The sequence below is a fragment of the Rana temporaria genome, chromosome 6 (assembly GCF_905171775.1).
Source record: "Rana temporaria chromosome 6, aRanTem1.1, whole genome shotgun sequence".
In the NCBI taxonomy this organism is placed as follows: Eukaryota; Metazoa; Chordata; class Amphibia; order Anura; family Ranidae; genus Rana; species Rana temporaria.
In genome coordinates this window covers 94,496,654-94,515,290 of record NC_053494.1, presented here as the reverse complement: position 1 = coordinate 94,515,290, position 18,637 = coordinate 94,496,654, and the positions used below count along the sequence as shown (strand labels likewise).

General features: G+C 49.4%; 1 protein-coding gene across 1 annotated transcript in view; it reads right to left on the bottom strand.

Annotated features, from left to right (window-relative positions):
- EEF2KMT (eukaryotic elongation factor 2 lysine methyltransferase) overlaps positions 1-18,272 on the bottom strand; it is a 69,839-nt gene extending 51,567 nt beyond the window's left edge. The window contains exons 1-2 of the mRNA XM_040356992.1: positions 18,129-18,272; positions 5,645-5,738 (exon numbers count right to left, since the gene is read on the bottom strand). Coding sequence (XP_040212926.1) covers positions 5,645-5,728 — 84 coding nt within the window. The 5' untranslated portion in view covers positions 5,729-5,738; positions 18,129-18,272. The remainder of the gene's footprint in view (positions 1-5,644; positions 5,739-18,128) is intronic.
- Positions 18,273-18,637: the final 365 nt, after the last annotated feature.

Genomic DNA, 18,637 nt, shown 5'->3' with positions numbered 1-18,637 from the left:
TTACCAGTGCAATCCATTGAGGTACAAGAAAAGGGATATATGTAGCTTTTGTTTAGGGGTTACTTCATCTCCAGACCATGTCAAACAAAAACTGCAAATGAAAGGAAGTCCCCTCTTGGACAGTTATCACCAGAACAGATGTCTCAATTGGAAGCTTGCTGCTCTATTGCGGTGCTGGTGACAACTGTAAATGTCTGGATTTCATCAATTTGAGCGACAACAATCTTGACAAAAGGAGAAAATAGGATTTTTGTACTCACCGTAAAATCCATTTCTCTGAGTTCATAGACGGACACAGCATCCTTTGACAGTAGGGTTATGCACCTTCCTTCCAGGAGAGTCTTAGGCAGAATTTACAGCACTTAAAGCGTTAAAACCTTTCCTAAGGGTCGCTGAAAGTAAACAGCCAGAGCAGAAATCCCACTCTTGATCGTGCTCAAGGCGAGAGCCTGATCCACTCCCCGCTGTAGAAACAGCAGAATCCGGGACACCACGTATGTACGGGGGTGCCACTTCATCTCCTCACACATAGAGATGTATGCTTTCCACGTACAATGGTAAATCTTTTGTTAAGTAGACTTCCGTGCGCGCAGCACGGTAGAGATCACCGGGCCCGACAGGCCGCGGTCCTTCAGTACCTGGCTCTCAACAGCCATGCCGTTAAAGCCAGCGACTGTAAAGCAGGATGGAAGATCGGACCCTGTGACAGGAGATCTTCTCTCAGGGGTAGACGCCAGGGGGCGTCTGCCACCAGACGTACCAGGTCCGCGTACCAAGAGCGGCGCGGCCAGTCTGGGGCGATCAGGATTGTTGGAATCCCTTCGGCTTCCATCCTGCGCAGCAGGCGAGGGAGGAGCTTCAGAGGAGGGAAAGCGTAAATCAGGCGATAGTTACCCCAAGGAGCCACCAACGCGTCCCACGCGTCTCTTGACCTAGCCACGAACCGAGGCACCTTCCGACTGAGACGGGACGCTAGAAGGTCCATGTCTGGAGTGCCCCATTTTTGGCACAGACTCTGAAACACCTCCGGGTGGAGAGACCACTCCCCTTGATCCAGAGTTGTGCAACTTAGGAAATCGGCTTGCCAATTCTGAACTCCCGGAATGTACACGGCCGAACGAGCCGGAACAGACCTTTCGGCCCACGGAAGGATGTGTGCGACGTCCGTCGCAGCAGCCGAGCTCCTTGTGCCACCCTGATGATTGACGTACGCCACGGCCGTGGCGTTGTCGGACTGGATCCTGACCGGTCGGTCTTGCAGCTCCAGGGACCACCTGGCAAGGCACAGCTTGATTGCACAGAGCTCCAGAATATTGATCGGCAGGTGGGACTCCTCCTGAGTCCAGCGCCCCTGGGCTGACTGAGAGCCCCAAACGCCCCCCCAGCCGGAGAGGCTGGCATCCGTCGTGACCACTGTCCAGCGGCACGGCAAAAAAGACTTCCCGGTCCGAAGCACCGGAGATGTCAGCCACCACACCAGGGAAGACTTGGCCAGATGACTCAACCGAATCTGGTAATCCAGAGAAGACGGGAGCTTGTCCCAACGTGACAGAATCTCTTTCTGTAGTTCCCTGGTGTGGAATTGGGCATACGGAACCGTCTCGAAGGAGGCCACCATCAGACCCAGAACTCTCATGCAGAAGCGAAGAGATGACCACTTCTGGGTCGACAACTGCCTCACTGCAGATTGCAGGGTCTTCAGTTTCTCCGATGGGAGGAACACTCTCACCTCCACAGAATCCAGGACTAGTCCCAAGTATTCCAGCCGCTGGGACGGAACCAACACTGACTTCTGGAGAGTCAGAAGCCAGCCGAACTCTTGGAGAGTCTGACACGTGATAGACACGTCCTCCTCTAACTCTGAGCCTGAGGAAGCTCTCAGGAGAAGGTCGTCCAGATATCCCACGATAGCGATCCCTCGCTGCCTCAGCAGGGCCAGTATCGGGGCGAGCACCTTGGTGAAAACCTGAGGTGCCGAAGCCAGACCGAACAGGAGGGCCACAAATTGAAAGTGATCCGCTCCGATCGCAAAGCGCAGAAACCTCTGGTGTCTTGTGCAAATGGGAACATGTAGGTATGCGTCCATGATATCCAAGGACGCCATGAAGTCCCCCTGGTGGAGTGTCGCTATCACCGATCGAATAGACTCCATCCTGAATTTTTGCACATTGACAAAGCAAATGAGGGCCTTGAGGTCCAGGATAGGGCGAACCCCGTCCTTCTTGGGGACCACGAACAGATTGGAGTAAAACCCCTGAAACCGTTCCTGCGAGGGAACCGGCACAATCACCCCCCTGTCCAGAAGATCCTGGACAGCCCCGGACAGGGCCTGCCGGCGAACCGGAGGAAGCTGGAGGTTGGAAGGAAAAAATCTGTTTGGGGGATAAGAGAGAAACTCTATCTTGTACCCTGAGGCAACCACTTTGCAAACCCAACGGTCGGACAGAAGAGACTTCCACCGATCCGCGAAGTCGTCCCCCCACCGGAAACCCGGGCGGGGGCAGACCTTCATGCGGAAGCAGGCTTGTTGGGTTTGCTAAACCAGGTGCGCTTCTGCCCCGCAGCGGGGGCTTTTGCACCTTGCGGACCTTTTCCCGCCGTGCTGGGCGCACAAAAAAACGCTCAGGGGTAGTAAAGGTAGGGCCTCGCTTGCGGCGAGGCTCCTTACCCTTCCCAGACTGTGGGAGCAGCGTGCTCTTACCACCCGTGGCATCCTTAATGATATCATCCAGGGAAGCCCCAAAAAGCCGTTCACCCTTAAAGGGCAAATCCACCAAAGCCTTCTTAGAGGACTGGTCAGCCGACCAGCATTTCAGCCACACAAGGCGGCGCAAAACCACCGCATAGACGGATGCCCTGGAAAGCAAAGGTATCGTATCCATGGCCGCCTCGCAGAGAAATTTTAGACCCTGAACCAATTGTTCAGCCAGGTCCCTAGAGGACTCAGAAGCGTCCCGTTCTTCCAGCTGCTGCAGTAGGAGCTTCGCCCTTTCAGTCACCAGGGTCCCGGCCAGAGCCGGCCTCACTGCTGAACCCACCACCGTGAATAGGGAGCGGGCCACGGCCTCCACTCTCCTATCAGCAGGGTCCTTAAATGCAGGAGCCCCTTCCACAGGCAACGTGGTGGCCTTGCTCAGTCTGGACACGGGAGAGTTCACTGACGTAGGAGAGACCCACTTTTTCAAAAAGTCCTCCTCAAGGGGGTAACGGGTTGCAAAGTTTTTTGGAACAATTAAAACTTTTTGCGGTGTATCCCATTCCTTGTACAACATATTGTCCAAATAAGGAACACAAGGAAACACTTTAGCGGTGCGTGGCGGTTTGCGGAACCCAAAAGGGACTGGCACGGCAGGTGCCTCCGCCACCTCCTCAAGTTTCAGAGTATCACGCACCGCAGTAATAAGAGCTCCAACAAATTCCTTGTCAGCAACTGACTCTACAGCAGAGTCATCCTCACAGTCCATGTGGGTTAAGCCCGGATCATCAGACAGAACAGAACCAGAAGCAGCAATAGCATTGTCAGATTCTGCGTCAGAGACATTCACAGAAGCAGGCTCAGGGAGGGGGCGCTTTTTACCCCCCATCCGGGCACTAGCCGCTTCAAACCTGGTAAGAAAGGACTCCAGGACAGCCGACATTGCCTCAACAGATGTGGCAGGGGGAGGGGCGTCAAGGGTTAACTCAGGCATTGCTGGGGAAGAAGTACCTGGTTTAGGTTCCATAATGCCAGCGCTGTGTCACCCTCACTGCAAGTAGGGGTGCAACGGATCAAAAAACTCACGGATCGGATCGATCCTCGGATCAGGAGTCACGGATCAGCGAAAAAAAAAAAAAATGTGTATATATATATATATATATATATATATATATATATATATATATATATATATATATACACACACACACACACACACACACATTTCAGGGGTGGATTAAAGAGGAAGCAGGTGAGGCTGTTTGGGACTTGTTAAAAGTACAATCTTGATGTTTTTACAGCTATATATATATATATATATATATATATATATATATATATATATCTGTAAAAACATCAAGATTGTACTTTTAACAAGTCCCAAACAGCCTCACCTGCTTCCTCTTTAATCCACCCCTGAAATGTGCTCTCCCCCCCCCCCCTCCTCTCACACTAGTGCTTCTCTGCTAATATTCCCTCTCCATGTCGGCTTGCCAGAGCCCAGTGCACAGCGTGACACGCCTCCCCGGGGAGGCGTGTCACGCTGGGCTCTGGCAAGCAGACTGGGTGGAGCAAGATCGCTCCGGAGCTAGGCCGAAGCCGGGGACTTTCCTAGGCCTAGGCTCCGGAGCGCTCCGCGGATCGCGGGGTGTGCCGATCCGAACGGGGTGGCCCGTTCGGATCACGGGTCGGTGACGATCCGTTGCACCCCTAACTGCAAGGCAGGAAAAAAACACCCACTGGTCACCTCCTGGCTGCTACTAACAGAGTATGGGGCCCCTGGGACTCACCACCCCTCCCGGTACAGTGCGGTCTGAGAAGGACAAGGTGTGCTGAGAAGCCGTGCAGCGCTGTGTCTGTCTCTCCTCAGACAGATTTGCGGTCTTTTTTGCAGCGCCAGAGCCGTCACACGAGGCCAAACGAATTTCAAGATGGCCGCCGAACGAGTAAAAAACAGCCCAGAACCACACTAAAATGGCCGCCGAGCTATATAGAGCGCAGCTCCGGCAAAATGGCCGCCGTTGCGCAGCATTTAAAAAGACAGTGACACAGCAAACAGCCAGCACAAAAATCACATCCCAGCACACAGAAAAAGCCCTGTAGTGAACACCACAGCCCCCTGCAGTGACAACACACAGCCCCCGCTACACACACGGGTCCAGGTGTATATGAGACCCCAAGAAAACCCCCCCTACACAGCCGCCCCAATGGGAAAGGAGGGAGAGGAAAAATAAGGGAGAGAGGAAAGCAGGGCAAGCCCTCAGTCGACCTCCCAGGGGAAAAATTCCAGCCAGACCACTTACCTGAGCAAGGGGCCACTACTTACCCGTCCTGCGACCACCGGCTGGAGGTATCCCAGACAGATCCAACGGCCGCTAAACGGCATGGCTGTCGGCCAGACACACTGTGACAAAGCCATAAAAGACCGGTCATATGTGTGCTCTAGAACCGAAGTTCCCCGGCCGCCCCTGGAGCAACGGAGCCTGTCGTGGACGTCCCAAAGCTGAGCTGAGGGCCGGCACACGCTCGATGGCCAAACATGGGGGGACTACAAGAGTGGAGGACCCAGCCTGTCACCCAGTTGGCTGTTGATAGAAGAATCACAGGATTCAAAAATGTAGGAACAAAATAATAAAAACTCCAGAGTACAGGACTCCAGAAAGTGCCTGCCTCTCCTGACGTTAGGCAGAAAAAAACTGGGGCTGCTAGAGCAGGGTGTGGGTTATGCCTGGGGAGCCACACACCCTGGGAGGAGCGGCACTTAGGAAAGGTTTTAACGCTTTAAGTGCTGTAAATTCTGCCTAAGACTCTCCTGGAAGGAAGGTGCATAACCCTACTGTCAAAGGATGCTGTTTCCGTCTATGAAAATGTTTTGGCTTACTTTTATTTGTTAGTGCTACTGCTAAACATTGCAACAGTTAATTGAACAGGGGAAACCAAAGCACTTACCTGCCATGGCAAAGAACCAATCTGCCTGCAGCAGAAAAAGTAGCGTTGGAATGCATCACACAATGTATTCTCTGTAATGTCCATACAGATATATCTAGGTAAACATAAAGGGAACATGTTAGACCCATATTTATGGAAATTTTTAGATGTAGTGGCTGCATTTGTTTTTTTCCCTTTATTTTCACCTTGCAATCAAGCCACTTCCTGTCTTAAGCTGGCTATACATGGATCAAAATTTGGCTGGTTCCAAGGTGTAGCTCTCTCTATTGAACAGAAGCTATACCTGTGCATCTCCCTGGAAAGACTTCAAGTGACGAAACGTGTAGGGCGGGGATTGCAGGCGTCGTCATCTGGCTAAGCTGGGTTGTTTCTCGTGGTGGAGTGGATGCCGGAGCCCACCTGGCTACAAATTTATGCTGGTTTCTTTGTGTCAATTGTGACACTTTAAAACGTCAGTGGAATGATTTAAAAAATATGGAAATTTGTTTTAAATTTTTTATTTGCCATGGGAAGCTTTTTCTTTTTCCTATATTGAGAACAATTGTTTCTACTGAGGAATTGTCCTTTATTGTGGCAACCAGCAGAGGATAACACAGCAAAGACAGCTGCAGAGGATTGTTCCCTTAATAGGGAAGGCACCAAAGGCTGTTTATAATCTGACCAGCAACGAGACTTGGCAAGTTAACCAGTTGCCGACCGCCGCACGACGATACAAGTCAACAGAATGGCACGGGCAGGCATATGGGCGTACCTGTACTTCCCTGCCTCCCAGCGTGTGGTTGGTTTGATTGGGCCACCCCCTGTGCCAGTCAGAATCCCTCCAGGAGCGATCTGTGATGAGGGGGCAGCCATTGATTCATGGCCAACCCCTCACGATCGCTCCTGGCGAATGAGATGCTTCCTCTGTCTGAATGGTAAACACAGACAGAGGAAGTGATGTCATCTCTCCTCGCATCGGTCTTTCTGTTCGGAGCCCGAGGAGAGAAGACATCTCAAGTAAGTGCACCAACACTACACGTATGCACTTTTCTACGCCTGCACCTCCACAGTGTTACTGATTGCAGTGGCCATTTATTTACTGATCACTGCATTTGGTGTCATTTGTGACTGTAAAAAGTGTCAGGGCAGTTAGTGGTAGGCCCCTTTAGGAGTAGGGTACCCCCTAACAAAGGCTTAACCCCTTGATCGCCCCCTAGGTAACCCTTTCACCCCGTCGCCAGTGTCACTAAGCAATTTTTTTTCTGATCGCTGTATTAGTGTCATGGGTGGCGCTAGGTAGCCAGTTAGTTATTTAAGTTCACGTCAGGTTTTTATAGCGTTAGGTACCCCCATATACTACCCAATAAATGTTTTAACTAGGGTTGTCCCAATACCGATACTGAGCATTTGCACGAGTACTTGTACTCGCGCAAATGCTCTCGATGCTCCCCCGCCGAGAGCGGCCCGCAGCTCCACTTCCTCCTCCATGCCACCACTCCCCCCCCGCGTCTCCAAGTGTCCGCCTTCTGATTTGCTCCGGTGTCCCATACCGCACTCGTTAATTGGCTACGAGGCGGCACACACCTGGCGGTGATTGGTTGCGGTCACCAGTCTTCCTGGTGATTGGTTACTTGTGAACCAAGCCTTTCACAGTGCGCCCCCCAATCACAGTCATGTTTTTGAGTGAAGCCTCGTTCTTGTGGCGCGGCCACCAATCAGTAGCTGTGTCCCAGAAGGGGCCGGGTTCTAGCCATAGCGAGGCTCGGTACGCAGTACCGGTGTGTAGAGAAAGATGAGCGCGGCAAAGAGAATAAAGCGGGAGGCGGAGGAGCCACAGGAGGATAGGAGAGGTGAGGGCGGCCTGCATTACTGGGGGGGCGGTGTGCGCCATATCACGGGGGGAGGCGGGGTGGCCTACAGTGTGCTCCATATCATGAAGATATGTTTTGCACATTGTTTATACCGGCCCTCAATGCTTTAGACCCCTTTCACATTGAGGCGTTTTTCATGCATTACAGCGCTAAAAATAGCGCTGCTATACCGCATGAAAAAATCATGCCCTGCAGGCTTCAATGTGAAAGCCCGAAGGCTTTCACACTGAAGCGGTGCGGTAGCAGGACCGCTCCAAAAGTCCTGCTAGCCACATCTTTGGAGCGGTATAGGAGTGGGGTGTTTACCGCTCCTATACCGCGCCTTCCCATTGAAATCAATGGGAAACCGCGGTAATACCGCCCGCAATGCAATAAAACCTCACCGCTAGCGCCCGAATATCGCGATAAATACGATGGTATAGCGGCGCTAAAAATAGCGCGGCTATACCGTCACCGCACCTCCGCTGCCCAATGTGAAAGCAGCCTTATGGAGGCTCCTTACCCTCACTGTGCTTCTGTGCGAGAGGTCAGGATCCTTCTAGATCCTGCTCTGAACGGTTGGCTCTGAACTGTTGGATCTATATTTAGATCCTGCTCTGAGCTGTTGGATCTATTTTTAGATCCTGCTCTGAGCTGTTGGATCTATTTTTAGATCCTGCTCTGAGCTGTTGGATCTATTTTTAGATCCTGCTCTGAGCTGTTGGATCTATTTTTAGATCCTGCTCTGAGCTGTTGGATCTATTTTTAGAACAGCTGGCTAAGCTCCACTGTAGGCTGCTGTCGGAGCTGTTTCAGGTTCTGGAAGAATCCCAACCATGTTGTTGGGATCTACCCAGCTTCCTGATTGGCAAATGGCTCCAGATCCCAGAACACAACTAAAAGCTGAAGCCGGCTGCACCCATCCCTCTTCAGCCCCATGCTACAGTGAGTGCTAGAGGGGCAGAGCAGAAGGCTGATTATCAACAGTCACTAGGGACATGGCTGCATTTAGGCTTCATTTAGGGACATGGCTGCATTTAAAAAAAAAAAAAAAAAAAAAAAAGCATCGGTAATCGGTTTTGGCGAGTACATGAAAAAAAAAGTATCGGTACTTGTACTCTGTCCTAAAAAAGTGGTATCGGGACAACCCTAGTTTTAACCCCTAGTTAACCCTTTCACCAGTGATCACTGTATAAGTGTTACGGGTGACACTGGTTAGTTTGCTTTTTATAGTGTCAGGGTATCAGTATCAGTTAGGTTTAGTGTCAGATAGGGTCTGCGTCACCCCAGGCAGCGTCAGATTAGTGTCAGTAGCACCAACACCCACGCACGCAGCATACACCTCCCTTTGTGGTATAGTATCTGAACGGATCAATATCTGATCAGATCTATACTAGCGTCCCCAGCAGTTTAGGGTTCCCAAAAACGCAGTGTTAGCGGGATAAGCCCAGATACCTGCTAGCACCTGTGTTTTGCCCCTCTGCCCAGCCCACCCAAGTGCAGTATCGATCAATCACTGTCACTTACAAAACACTAACCACATGACTGCAGCGTTCGCAGAGTCAGGCCTGATCCCTGCGATCGCTAACAGTTTTCTTGGTAGCGTTTGAATCAGTCGCTGACAGTCCAGGAGCTTTTTTACCTGTGAATCTTACTAGTTGTACCAGTAAATTTAGAGCCCAAAATGGCAAATTGAAGGTACACTAGTGAAGAGGCCTACACGTTTCTGAGCATGACAGATAGTGAAGAGGAGGTCACTCATCTGTCAGATTCAGAATACGATCCTGTAGACGACAGCGCCTCCATGACATAGCACTGACAACAAAGTTGAGGTCCCTGCCAAGCTCACGCGTACCTGGCCCCATTCTTCTGCTGTTGAGTGCAAGAACCGCAGGGCTCTCGTATGGAGCAGAGAAGTACTAGTGCCGCTCATCCTTCTGGTGAACTGGCAAGCACTAGCGGCCTAGTACACCCTGGTCGTACATCCAGCACTGCAGTAACACTTGGTGACGTGGCGAGTCCCATAAGTGCAGTTCAAGCTGGGGAGGTGGCAAGCACAAGTAATGTCCCACTGCCACCAAGAAGACAAAGACAGGCCAGTTGTGTCCATAGTGTCCTTCCTGCAGAATTCACCAATCCTAATTGGGAGCCCACCACTTCTGCAGCACCCGTACTTCCCCCATTCACTGGCCAATCCGGAATTCAGGTGGAAACAGTTGATTTTATGGCACTTGATTTCTATTCACCGTTTTTCACGGAAGATCTCTATAGATCTATTGTGTACAAAAGTAATTTGTTTGCTGGTCAATACATCGCCGCTAATCCCAAGTCCTTCCTTTGCCAGAAAATGAAAACCAATTACGGTTTCCGAATTTATGACCTTTCTGGGCATACCCCTCGACATGGGCATAGTTAAATTGATTGAACTGCGGTTATATTGGTCCAATGACCCAGTTTACAATTTGTCTGTGTTCTCTGCCTCCATGGCCAGAGCATGATACGAGCAGATCTTGCGGTTCATGCATTTCAACAACAATGAACTTTGTCGTCTTCGTGGAGACCCTGAACTCAATTGGCTCTACAAAATTCGGCCCCCTCGTAAACCATTTTAACAAACGTTTTGCAGCCTTGTATACTCCCCATCAAGTTGTCTGCGTTGACATTACATTTTCTATCCGCTTGTCTTTCAAACAGTACTTTCCCAGCAAGCATGCCAGATATGGGGTCAAGATGTATAAGCTCTGTGAAAGGACCACAGGCTATACATACATGTAGTTTTATGGTTTACGAGGGAAAAAGATAGTCACGTCGAGCCGGAGAACTGTCCAGATTACATAGGGAGCACTGGCAAGATAGTGTGGAACTTGGTGTCACCATTATTTGCAAAGGGGTTTCATTTGTATGTGGACAATTACACGAGCATGCCACTTTTTAGTCACTTGTTTGATCATCAAATTGGCGCATGTTGAACTGTGCGACCTAAATCGGGGCTTACCCCAGTGGCTTGTAGATTCCCGTCTTAGGCTGGGGGAGAGAGCCTGCTCAAGGTGTAATAATTTGCTCGCTGTGAAGTGGAGGTATAATAAGAATGTTTTTGTTCCGTCCACCCTTCACGCAGACACGACAGTCCAAATTCGAACGGCGACTGGTGTTGTGGAGAAACCCCTCTGTGTCCACGAATATAACCAAAATATGGGAGGGGTGGACCTCAACGACCAGTTGTTGGCACCCTACCTAGCTGCCCGTAAGGCCAGGCGCTGGTACAAAAAAGTGTCTGTATACTTATTTCAGTTGGCTTTGCTGAATGCTTTTGTGCTATACAAACCTTCAGGACAGACTGGATCTTTCCTCACATTACAGGGAGATATTGTCCGAGCCCTCCTCTATCCAGGCGATGCTGCACCTCACCATCCCCAACCAAATGCAGCAAGCCGACTGCATGAGAGGCATTTTCCGTATGTCCTCCCTGGTACCCCTACCCAACCAGCCCCCCCAAAGAAAATGCTGTGTCTGTAGAAAGTGCAGATATAGGCGTGACACACGTTATTGTCCACGCTGTCCTGGACAATCCTGGTCTTTGCATTGGTGAATGTTTTGAACGCTACCACACACTAGTGCAGTTTTAGCGTAGGGTACAGCATTTTACAGACTAGGACACACTTACACAGGGTCTCCCAAAATGCCATCACATTTTGAGAGACCCGAGCCTGGAACCGAACACTTACAAAAAAAAGTGTAAAAAACACACAAAAAAAAAAAGTTGTTGTTTTATTGTTCTCGTCCTCTCTATTGTTCTGCTCTTTTTTACTGTATTCTATTCTGCAATGTTTTATTGTTATTATGTTTTATCGTATTTGCTTTTCAGGTATGTAATTTTTTTTATACTTTACTGTGTTTTATTGTTAACCATTTTTTGTTTTTAGGTACTCCATTCAGCTGTAGCGCGGATTTATTTATCTTGACAGCAACAGCGTTTGCTCCCACGATACATAAAGCCGTTACTCCAGTGCTGTAGGAGGTGATTTCACCACCACAGTTAAAGAAAAAAAAAAAAAAACATATATAGGCCGAAGCATTGGGGCAGCAGGGGGGCGAAGTAGTGATTTGCCCCTAACTTTGTGGTAAGATGTCCTCATGCTTCGGCATATATAAATGGTGCATGTATGCCCATCATTAGAAGTGGGTGGATGAAAGGAGGTATTCTAATGGTGGGCATTAGGGGTGCAACGGATCAAAAAACTCACGGTTCGGATCAGGAGTCACGGATCGGATCATTTTTCGGATCGGCAAAAAAAAAACTCCCCCACTGTAATATCCACATCTCCCCCTCCCACCAACTATAGTACCCCCTCGGTGCAGACACCCCCCCCCCTCCTCAGTACAGTGACTCCCCCCCCTCCTCTCAGTACAGTGACCCCCCTTCTCTCAGTACAGTGACCCCCCTCCTCTCAGTACAGTGACCCCCCTCCTCTCAGTACAGTGACCCCCCTCCTCTCAGTACAGTGACCCCCCTCCTCTCAGTACAGTGACCCCCCTCCTCTCAGTACAGTGACCCCCCCCCCCAGCTAGTACCGACAGATGAGCGGTGTGTCCCACGAGTGCGGGCTCCTCCTCTGTGGGTGTAAACAGAGGAGGGCCGCCGCCGGGTGTACCAAGATGGCCGCGGCTCCGGAGCTAGGCCAAAGCCGCGGCCTTTCCTAATGTTACGGCAGCGGCTCCGGAGCAAGGCCGAGGCCACGGCCTTAACTAGCGTTATGGTCGCGGCTCCGGAGGTAGGCCGAAGCTGCGGCCATAACATTAGGAAAGGCTGCGGCTTCGGCCTAGCTCCAGAGCCGTGGCAATGCGCGGATCACAGTGTGTTCCGATCCAAAGGGGGTGACCCGTTCGGATCACGGATCAACTGTGATCCGTTGCACCCCTAGTGGGCATACCCACTGATCAATCTCTTTTTTTTCGTTCAGCCAATAGGCTGCATGAAAAAAAAAAAAAAAAAAAAGGATTACAATATATGCCCAACAAGGACCAGCAACGTACTGGTATGTTTCTGAACTTTGAATGGTTATACCAGAATGATGCCTATCATGTATCGGCTTTCATGTAAAAGCAATCCTAGTGGCTAATTAGCCTCTAGACTGCCTTTACAAGCAGTGAGAGGGAAAGTCCAGTCCCCCCACCCATCGTCTTCCATGGTTTTCTCTGGCTCTCCTGTCCCAACAGGGAACCTGAGAATCCAGTCCCCCCACCCATCGTCTTCCATGGTTTTCTCTGGCTCTCCTGTCCCAACAGGGAACCTGAGAATGCAGCCGGTGGTTCCGCCAGCTGACCATAGAGCTGATCAGAGACCAGAACGGCTCCAATCATCTCTATGGCCTAAGAAACCGGAAGCTAGGAGCATTTTATTACTTCGATTTTGCTGAATATAAACAGCGCCATTGGGAAATTGAGAAAGCATTTTATCACACTGATCTTGGCGTGGTCAGATGCTTTGAGGGCAGAGAAGAGATCTAGGGTCTAATAGACCCACCCCCCAAAAAAAAAAGAGGACATGTCACTACCTATTGCTATCATAGGGGATATTTACATTCCTTGAGAGAACTATAAAAATTATGAAAAAAAAAAAAGCACCCCTGTCCCCCCTGCGCTCGTGCAAAGGCAGACACAAGCGTCGTTCTGACACCATATGCAAACAGCAATTGCACCATGCATGTGAGGTATCAACCCAAAGGTCAGATCGAGGGCAGTCATTTTAGCAGTACAAAAAGATCGCTGCACAAATACTGTGTGGGAAAAAAAATGCATCACTCACCATTTTAATCTGTAGGGTCTTTGCTTTAAAAAAAACATATAATGTTTGGGGGTTCAACATCATTTTCTAGCAAAAAAAAAAAAAAGAAAAGATTTTTCATGTAAACAAAAAGTGTCAGAAAGGGCTTTGTCTTGTGGTTAAAATAGTGGATGATGTGTGACATAAGCTTCTAAATGTTGTGCATAAAATGACAGGACAGTTAAACCCCCCCCCCCGAATGACCCAATTTTGGAAAGAAGACAACCCAAGCTATTTGCTGAGAGGCATGTTGAGTCCATGGAACATTTTATATTTTGACACAAGTTGCGGGAAAAACAACAACGCTGTCAATAAATGATATAACGTATTTTCCGGCGTATAAGACGACTGGGCGTATAAGACGACCCCCTAATTTTCCAGGAAAAATGTTGGTTTTGGGATATACTCACTGTATAAGACTACCCCCTTCTTACTAGTCTTTCTGGAAGCTGAGGGGTAGCCAGAACCGCTGACAGAAACGGGCTTTTTCAAATCTCACTATGCCATTACATTACATTCCTCACTGTGCCATTACATTACATGCCCCGACTGTGCCATCACTGGCCCCCTCTCTGTGCCATCACTGGCCCCCTCTCTGTGCCATCACTGGCCCCCTCTCTGTGCCATCACTGGCCCCCTCTCTGTGCCATCACTGGCCCCCTCTCTGTGCCAACACTGGCCCCCTCTCTGTGCCAACACTGGCCCCCTCTCTGTGCCAACACTGGCCCCCTCTCTGTGCCAACACTGGCCCCCTCTCTGTGCCAACACTGGCCCCCTCTCTGTGCCAACACTGGCCCCCTCTCTGTGCCAACACTGGCCCCCTCTCTGTGCCAACACTGGCCCCCTCTCTGTGCCAACACTCACTTTTTTTCAGGCGGTGCGGTGACAGTCTCCGTGCTGCGCGCGTCAATGATTTAAAAGACGCGCCTTCTCCTCAGACTGTCCTGTGTTAGGCGGAACACAAATTTTCCCAGCAGCGCCTCTGTTCTGTGTTCCGCTTATCAGGGACGTCTTCTCATCTCGTCCGAGGATGAGAAGGCATCTGTGATAGGAGGAACACAGAACAGAGGCGCTGCTGGGAAGATTTGTGTTCCACCTATCACAGAACACGTTGAGAAGAAGGAGCGTCTTTTAAATCATTGACGCTCGCAGCACGGAGACTGTCACCGCACCGCACCGCCTATTCAGGAAAAAAGTGAGTGATGGCAGAGACCGTACCCGGCGTATAAGACGACCCCCGACTTTGGATGCATTTTTTTGCATCCAGAAAGTCGTCTTATACGCCGGAAAATACAGTATTGCTCAAACATGCCATGGGCATATGTAGAATTACACCCCAAAATGTTGTATGCATAAAACATTGCATGACCGCGCAATTGCCAGTTAAAGCAGCGCAGTACCAAATTGTAAAAAGTCCCCTGGTCTTTAACCACTTCCATACAGGGCATTTTCACCCCCTTCCTGCCCAGACCAATTTTTCGTTTTCAGCGCGGTCGCACTTTGAATGACAATTGCGCGGTCGTGCGACGTGGTTCCAAACAAAATTTACACAATTTTTTTCCCCACAAATAGAGCTTTCTTTTGGTGGTATTTGATCACCTCTGCAGTTTTTATTTTTTGCGCTATAAACAAAAGAAGAGCGACAATATTGAAAAAAAAAAAACAATATATCTTTTACTTTTTGATTTAATAAATATCATAATTAAAACAAAAACAAAATGTTTTCCTCAGTTTAGGCTTCTACGTATTCTTCTACATATTTTTGGTAAAAAAATAAATAAATAATCGCAATAAGCGTATTTGATCGGTTTGCGCAAAAGTTCTAGCATCTACAAAAGAGGGAATAGAATTATGGCATTTTTATTTTTTTACTATTAATGGCGGCGATCTGTGATTTTTATTGTGACTGACATTGCGGCGGACATATCGGACACTTTTGACACATTTTTGGGACCATTCACATTTATACAGCGATTTGTGCTATAAAACTGCACGGATTACTGTGTAAATGTGACTGGCAGAGAAGGGGTTAACACTAGGGGGCGCTGAAGGGGTTAATATGTTCCCTAAAGTGTGTTCTAACTGTAGGGGGGAGGAGACCGATGTGTGTTCCCAGTACAGAGGAACACACACATCGGTCTCCTCACCACTGACAGGACATGGATCTGTGCGTTTACACACACAGAACCATGGTCCTGCCGTGATTGCGGACAATCGCGGGTGCCCGACAGACATCGCGGCCGCCGGGCACGCGCACCGGGTCCCGAGCAATGCGCGCGTGCCCCCTAGCTGCCCGGGAAGGCAAGGACGTCATATGACGTCCATCCAGGAGGGAGGAAGGGATCCTGCCGACGTCATTTTACAATGACTTGGTAGGGAAAGTGTTAAGCTGCCTAATGGTCCGGGGCTGAAGTGGTTAATTTGGGTCACTGTGCTGCTGCCGAATGCATTGGCCTCATTCATTTGGGGGTATACTTCTTGTTGCAGCCAAGCACATGTATGACCTTTGCAGCTAAAGGGGGAGCAAAGTGGGAGTGGTAAAAACAAGACCCAAATGCGTGGATTTATCATCCCCCAACCTCACGCATCAACAAGCCTTTGGTTCACATCTGTGTGGCTGTGTGTTGCGCATATGGCAGCCTGTTTATTTCAACTGGCTGTCCTAGTCGCAGAAACGCTGGGAAATCAAGCCTGGTACACACAATCAGTTTTTTTTTTGTTCAACCAAGCGGGCTGAATGAAAAAAAAAAACTGAAGAGCTTCAAAATGAGCCGCTGTACTAACTATGTGACGTTAGTACAGCGATTTCCCTGGCTGAACTATTGTGTTCTGACAGGGGGGACGGCCCTCCCGCCAGAACACCTTTTACGGTCACGCCGGACGCGTTCAACTGCTTCTGTTGGACTGGCTGCCGTACACACAGGCCAAATGTCGGCCGATTTCTATTGAATCGTCTATTATCACCCGATATTCGTCTTGTGTGTACGGGGCTTAAGCCCCTGACTCTTTAAGTGTTTGTAAAGGCTGAAGGTTTTTTTATCTCCATGCATTCTATGCACGAGGGTAAAATACCCTACTCTGTAGCAGCCCCCCTGAGCAAAGTGTTCACACTGTAGCGATGCAGGAACCAGCGCAATTCCAGCCAATAAAAAGAGAGAGGGGGTGGGGCTGAGCCGTGACTGTGTGTGAATGGACACGCAGAGCCATATTTCTGGAGCGAGCCTACTCGGGTACCTCCATTGCAAGCTGCTTGCTCGGAGGGCATTCGGCAGAAGGGAGGGGCCAGGAGCGCTGACAAGGACCCAAGGGGGATTGGGGCTACACTGTCCAAAAATACTGCCCTGTGACTGGGAAAAAGAAATGAGAACCACTCATCTATAGCGCTCTCCGATCTATAGCGCACTCCGATCTATAGCGCTCTCCGATCTATAGCACACTCCATACTCTTCAATCTATAGCGTTTTCCGATCTATAGCGCTCTCCGATCTATAGCACACTCCATACTCTTCAATCTATAGTGCTCTCCAATCTATAGCGCTCTCCATACTCTTCAATCTATAGCGCTCTCCGATCTATAGCGCTCTCCGATCTATAGCGCTCTCCGATCTATAGCGCTCTCCGATCTATAGCACACTCCGATCAATAGCACACTCCGATCAATAGCACACTCCAAACTCTTCAATCTATAGCACTCTCCGATCTATAGCGCACTCCATACTCTTCAATCTATAGCGCTCTCTGACCAATAGCACTCTCCATACTCTTCAATCTATAGCGCTCTCCGATCTATAGCGCACTCCATACTCTTCAATCTATAGCGCTCTCCGATCTATAGCGCACTCCATACTCTTCAATCTATAGCGCTCTCTGACCAATAGCACTCTCCATACTCTTCAATCTATAGCGCTCTCCGATCTATAGCGCACTCCATACTCTTCTATCTATAGCGTTTTCCGATCTATAGCGCTCTCCATACTCTTCAATCGATAGCGTTTTCCGATCTATAGCGCTCTCCATACTCTTCAATCTATAGCGTTTTCCGATCTATAGCGCTCTCCATACTCTTCAATCTATAGCGTTTTCCGATCTATAGCGCTCTCCATACTCTTCAATCTATAGCGTTTTCCGATCTATAGCGCTCTCCATACTCTTCAATCTATAGCGTTTTCCGATCTATAGCGCTCTCCATACTCTTCAATCTATAGCGTTTTCCGATCTATAGCACTCTCCATACTCTTCAATCTATAGCACTCTCCGATCTATAGCGCACTCCATACTCTTCAATCTATAGCGCTCTCCTTCAGTCCTTCCTAAGCTGGGTAGAGGGGCTGCACCATCTCAGACTGTAGACATTCCCAAGAAAATAGGACTATGATGTACAAGGAAGGTGTGGGATTACTTTCTGAAATGTCAATTCCCTAGCTAGGTGACACACAGGTGGCTATGGGGGGGTGGTAACACCCACAGACAGCTGAGCTGTGGTTTTACCCCCCCCCCCCAATCCCAACATTACAGCTGCTGTCCACATGCCATGATGCAGTATGTTAATAAGCAGTAGTGTCGCAGTTAGTGTTAATGCATGCTCATCACCCTCTGAACAGCACTCTAAGACGAAGATTCCTTTTCAGAGGGTCCTACAAGTGAAAGCCCCTACCTCCTACACATGCGCACTAGAGCTCATTCATCCTGCTACAAACACATGCAGACATTGCACAAACCCTTCCTGGCAGCTATTTCTGAAGTAATCCGCTTCTAATGCTATAGATATACTATCGCCATGGACGTCAGCAAAACGAAAGCAGTCATTTTACCGCCATTCAATATTCCTCACCAATAGGGATCTCCGTTCTGCTCAGTGACACCGCCGACGTGAATGAGCTAGACGATCGCGTGGCCACGCTCGCGTATGCGCAGATCCCTCGGTTGGAAAATATGACAGAACAACACGCTCCCACATGGAGCAGACAGAGCCACGCATGGCCACGCCCCCTCCTTGCTCAGCGGTAAGCTGTACACCTCGGCAGTACATAAAAGCAGCATTGTGATTGGATGTGACGTTTCCATAGTTAATAATAATATGACCGTCTGTGGGCGGGCCCTTTTAAAAGGAAGCGGAAGCTGCATTGTATAGCATACACGGCGCGGGTCGGATGTTACCAAAGCTGACGTGTTACCAGATGTAAAGAGATGTACGAAATGTGACACTTCAAATGGCAGTTTTGTTTGTGTGAGACATGAATGTACAGCTCAGCTGTGAGAGCATAGAACGAGGATGTTAGTTTAGTTTTCCATTCCCTCCCACCTCCTAGTGGGTTTTAAAGCCAGAAATTGGATTCAGGT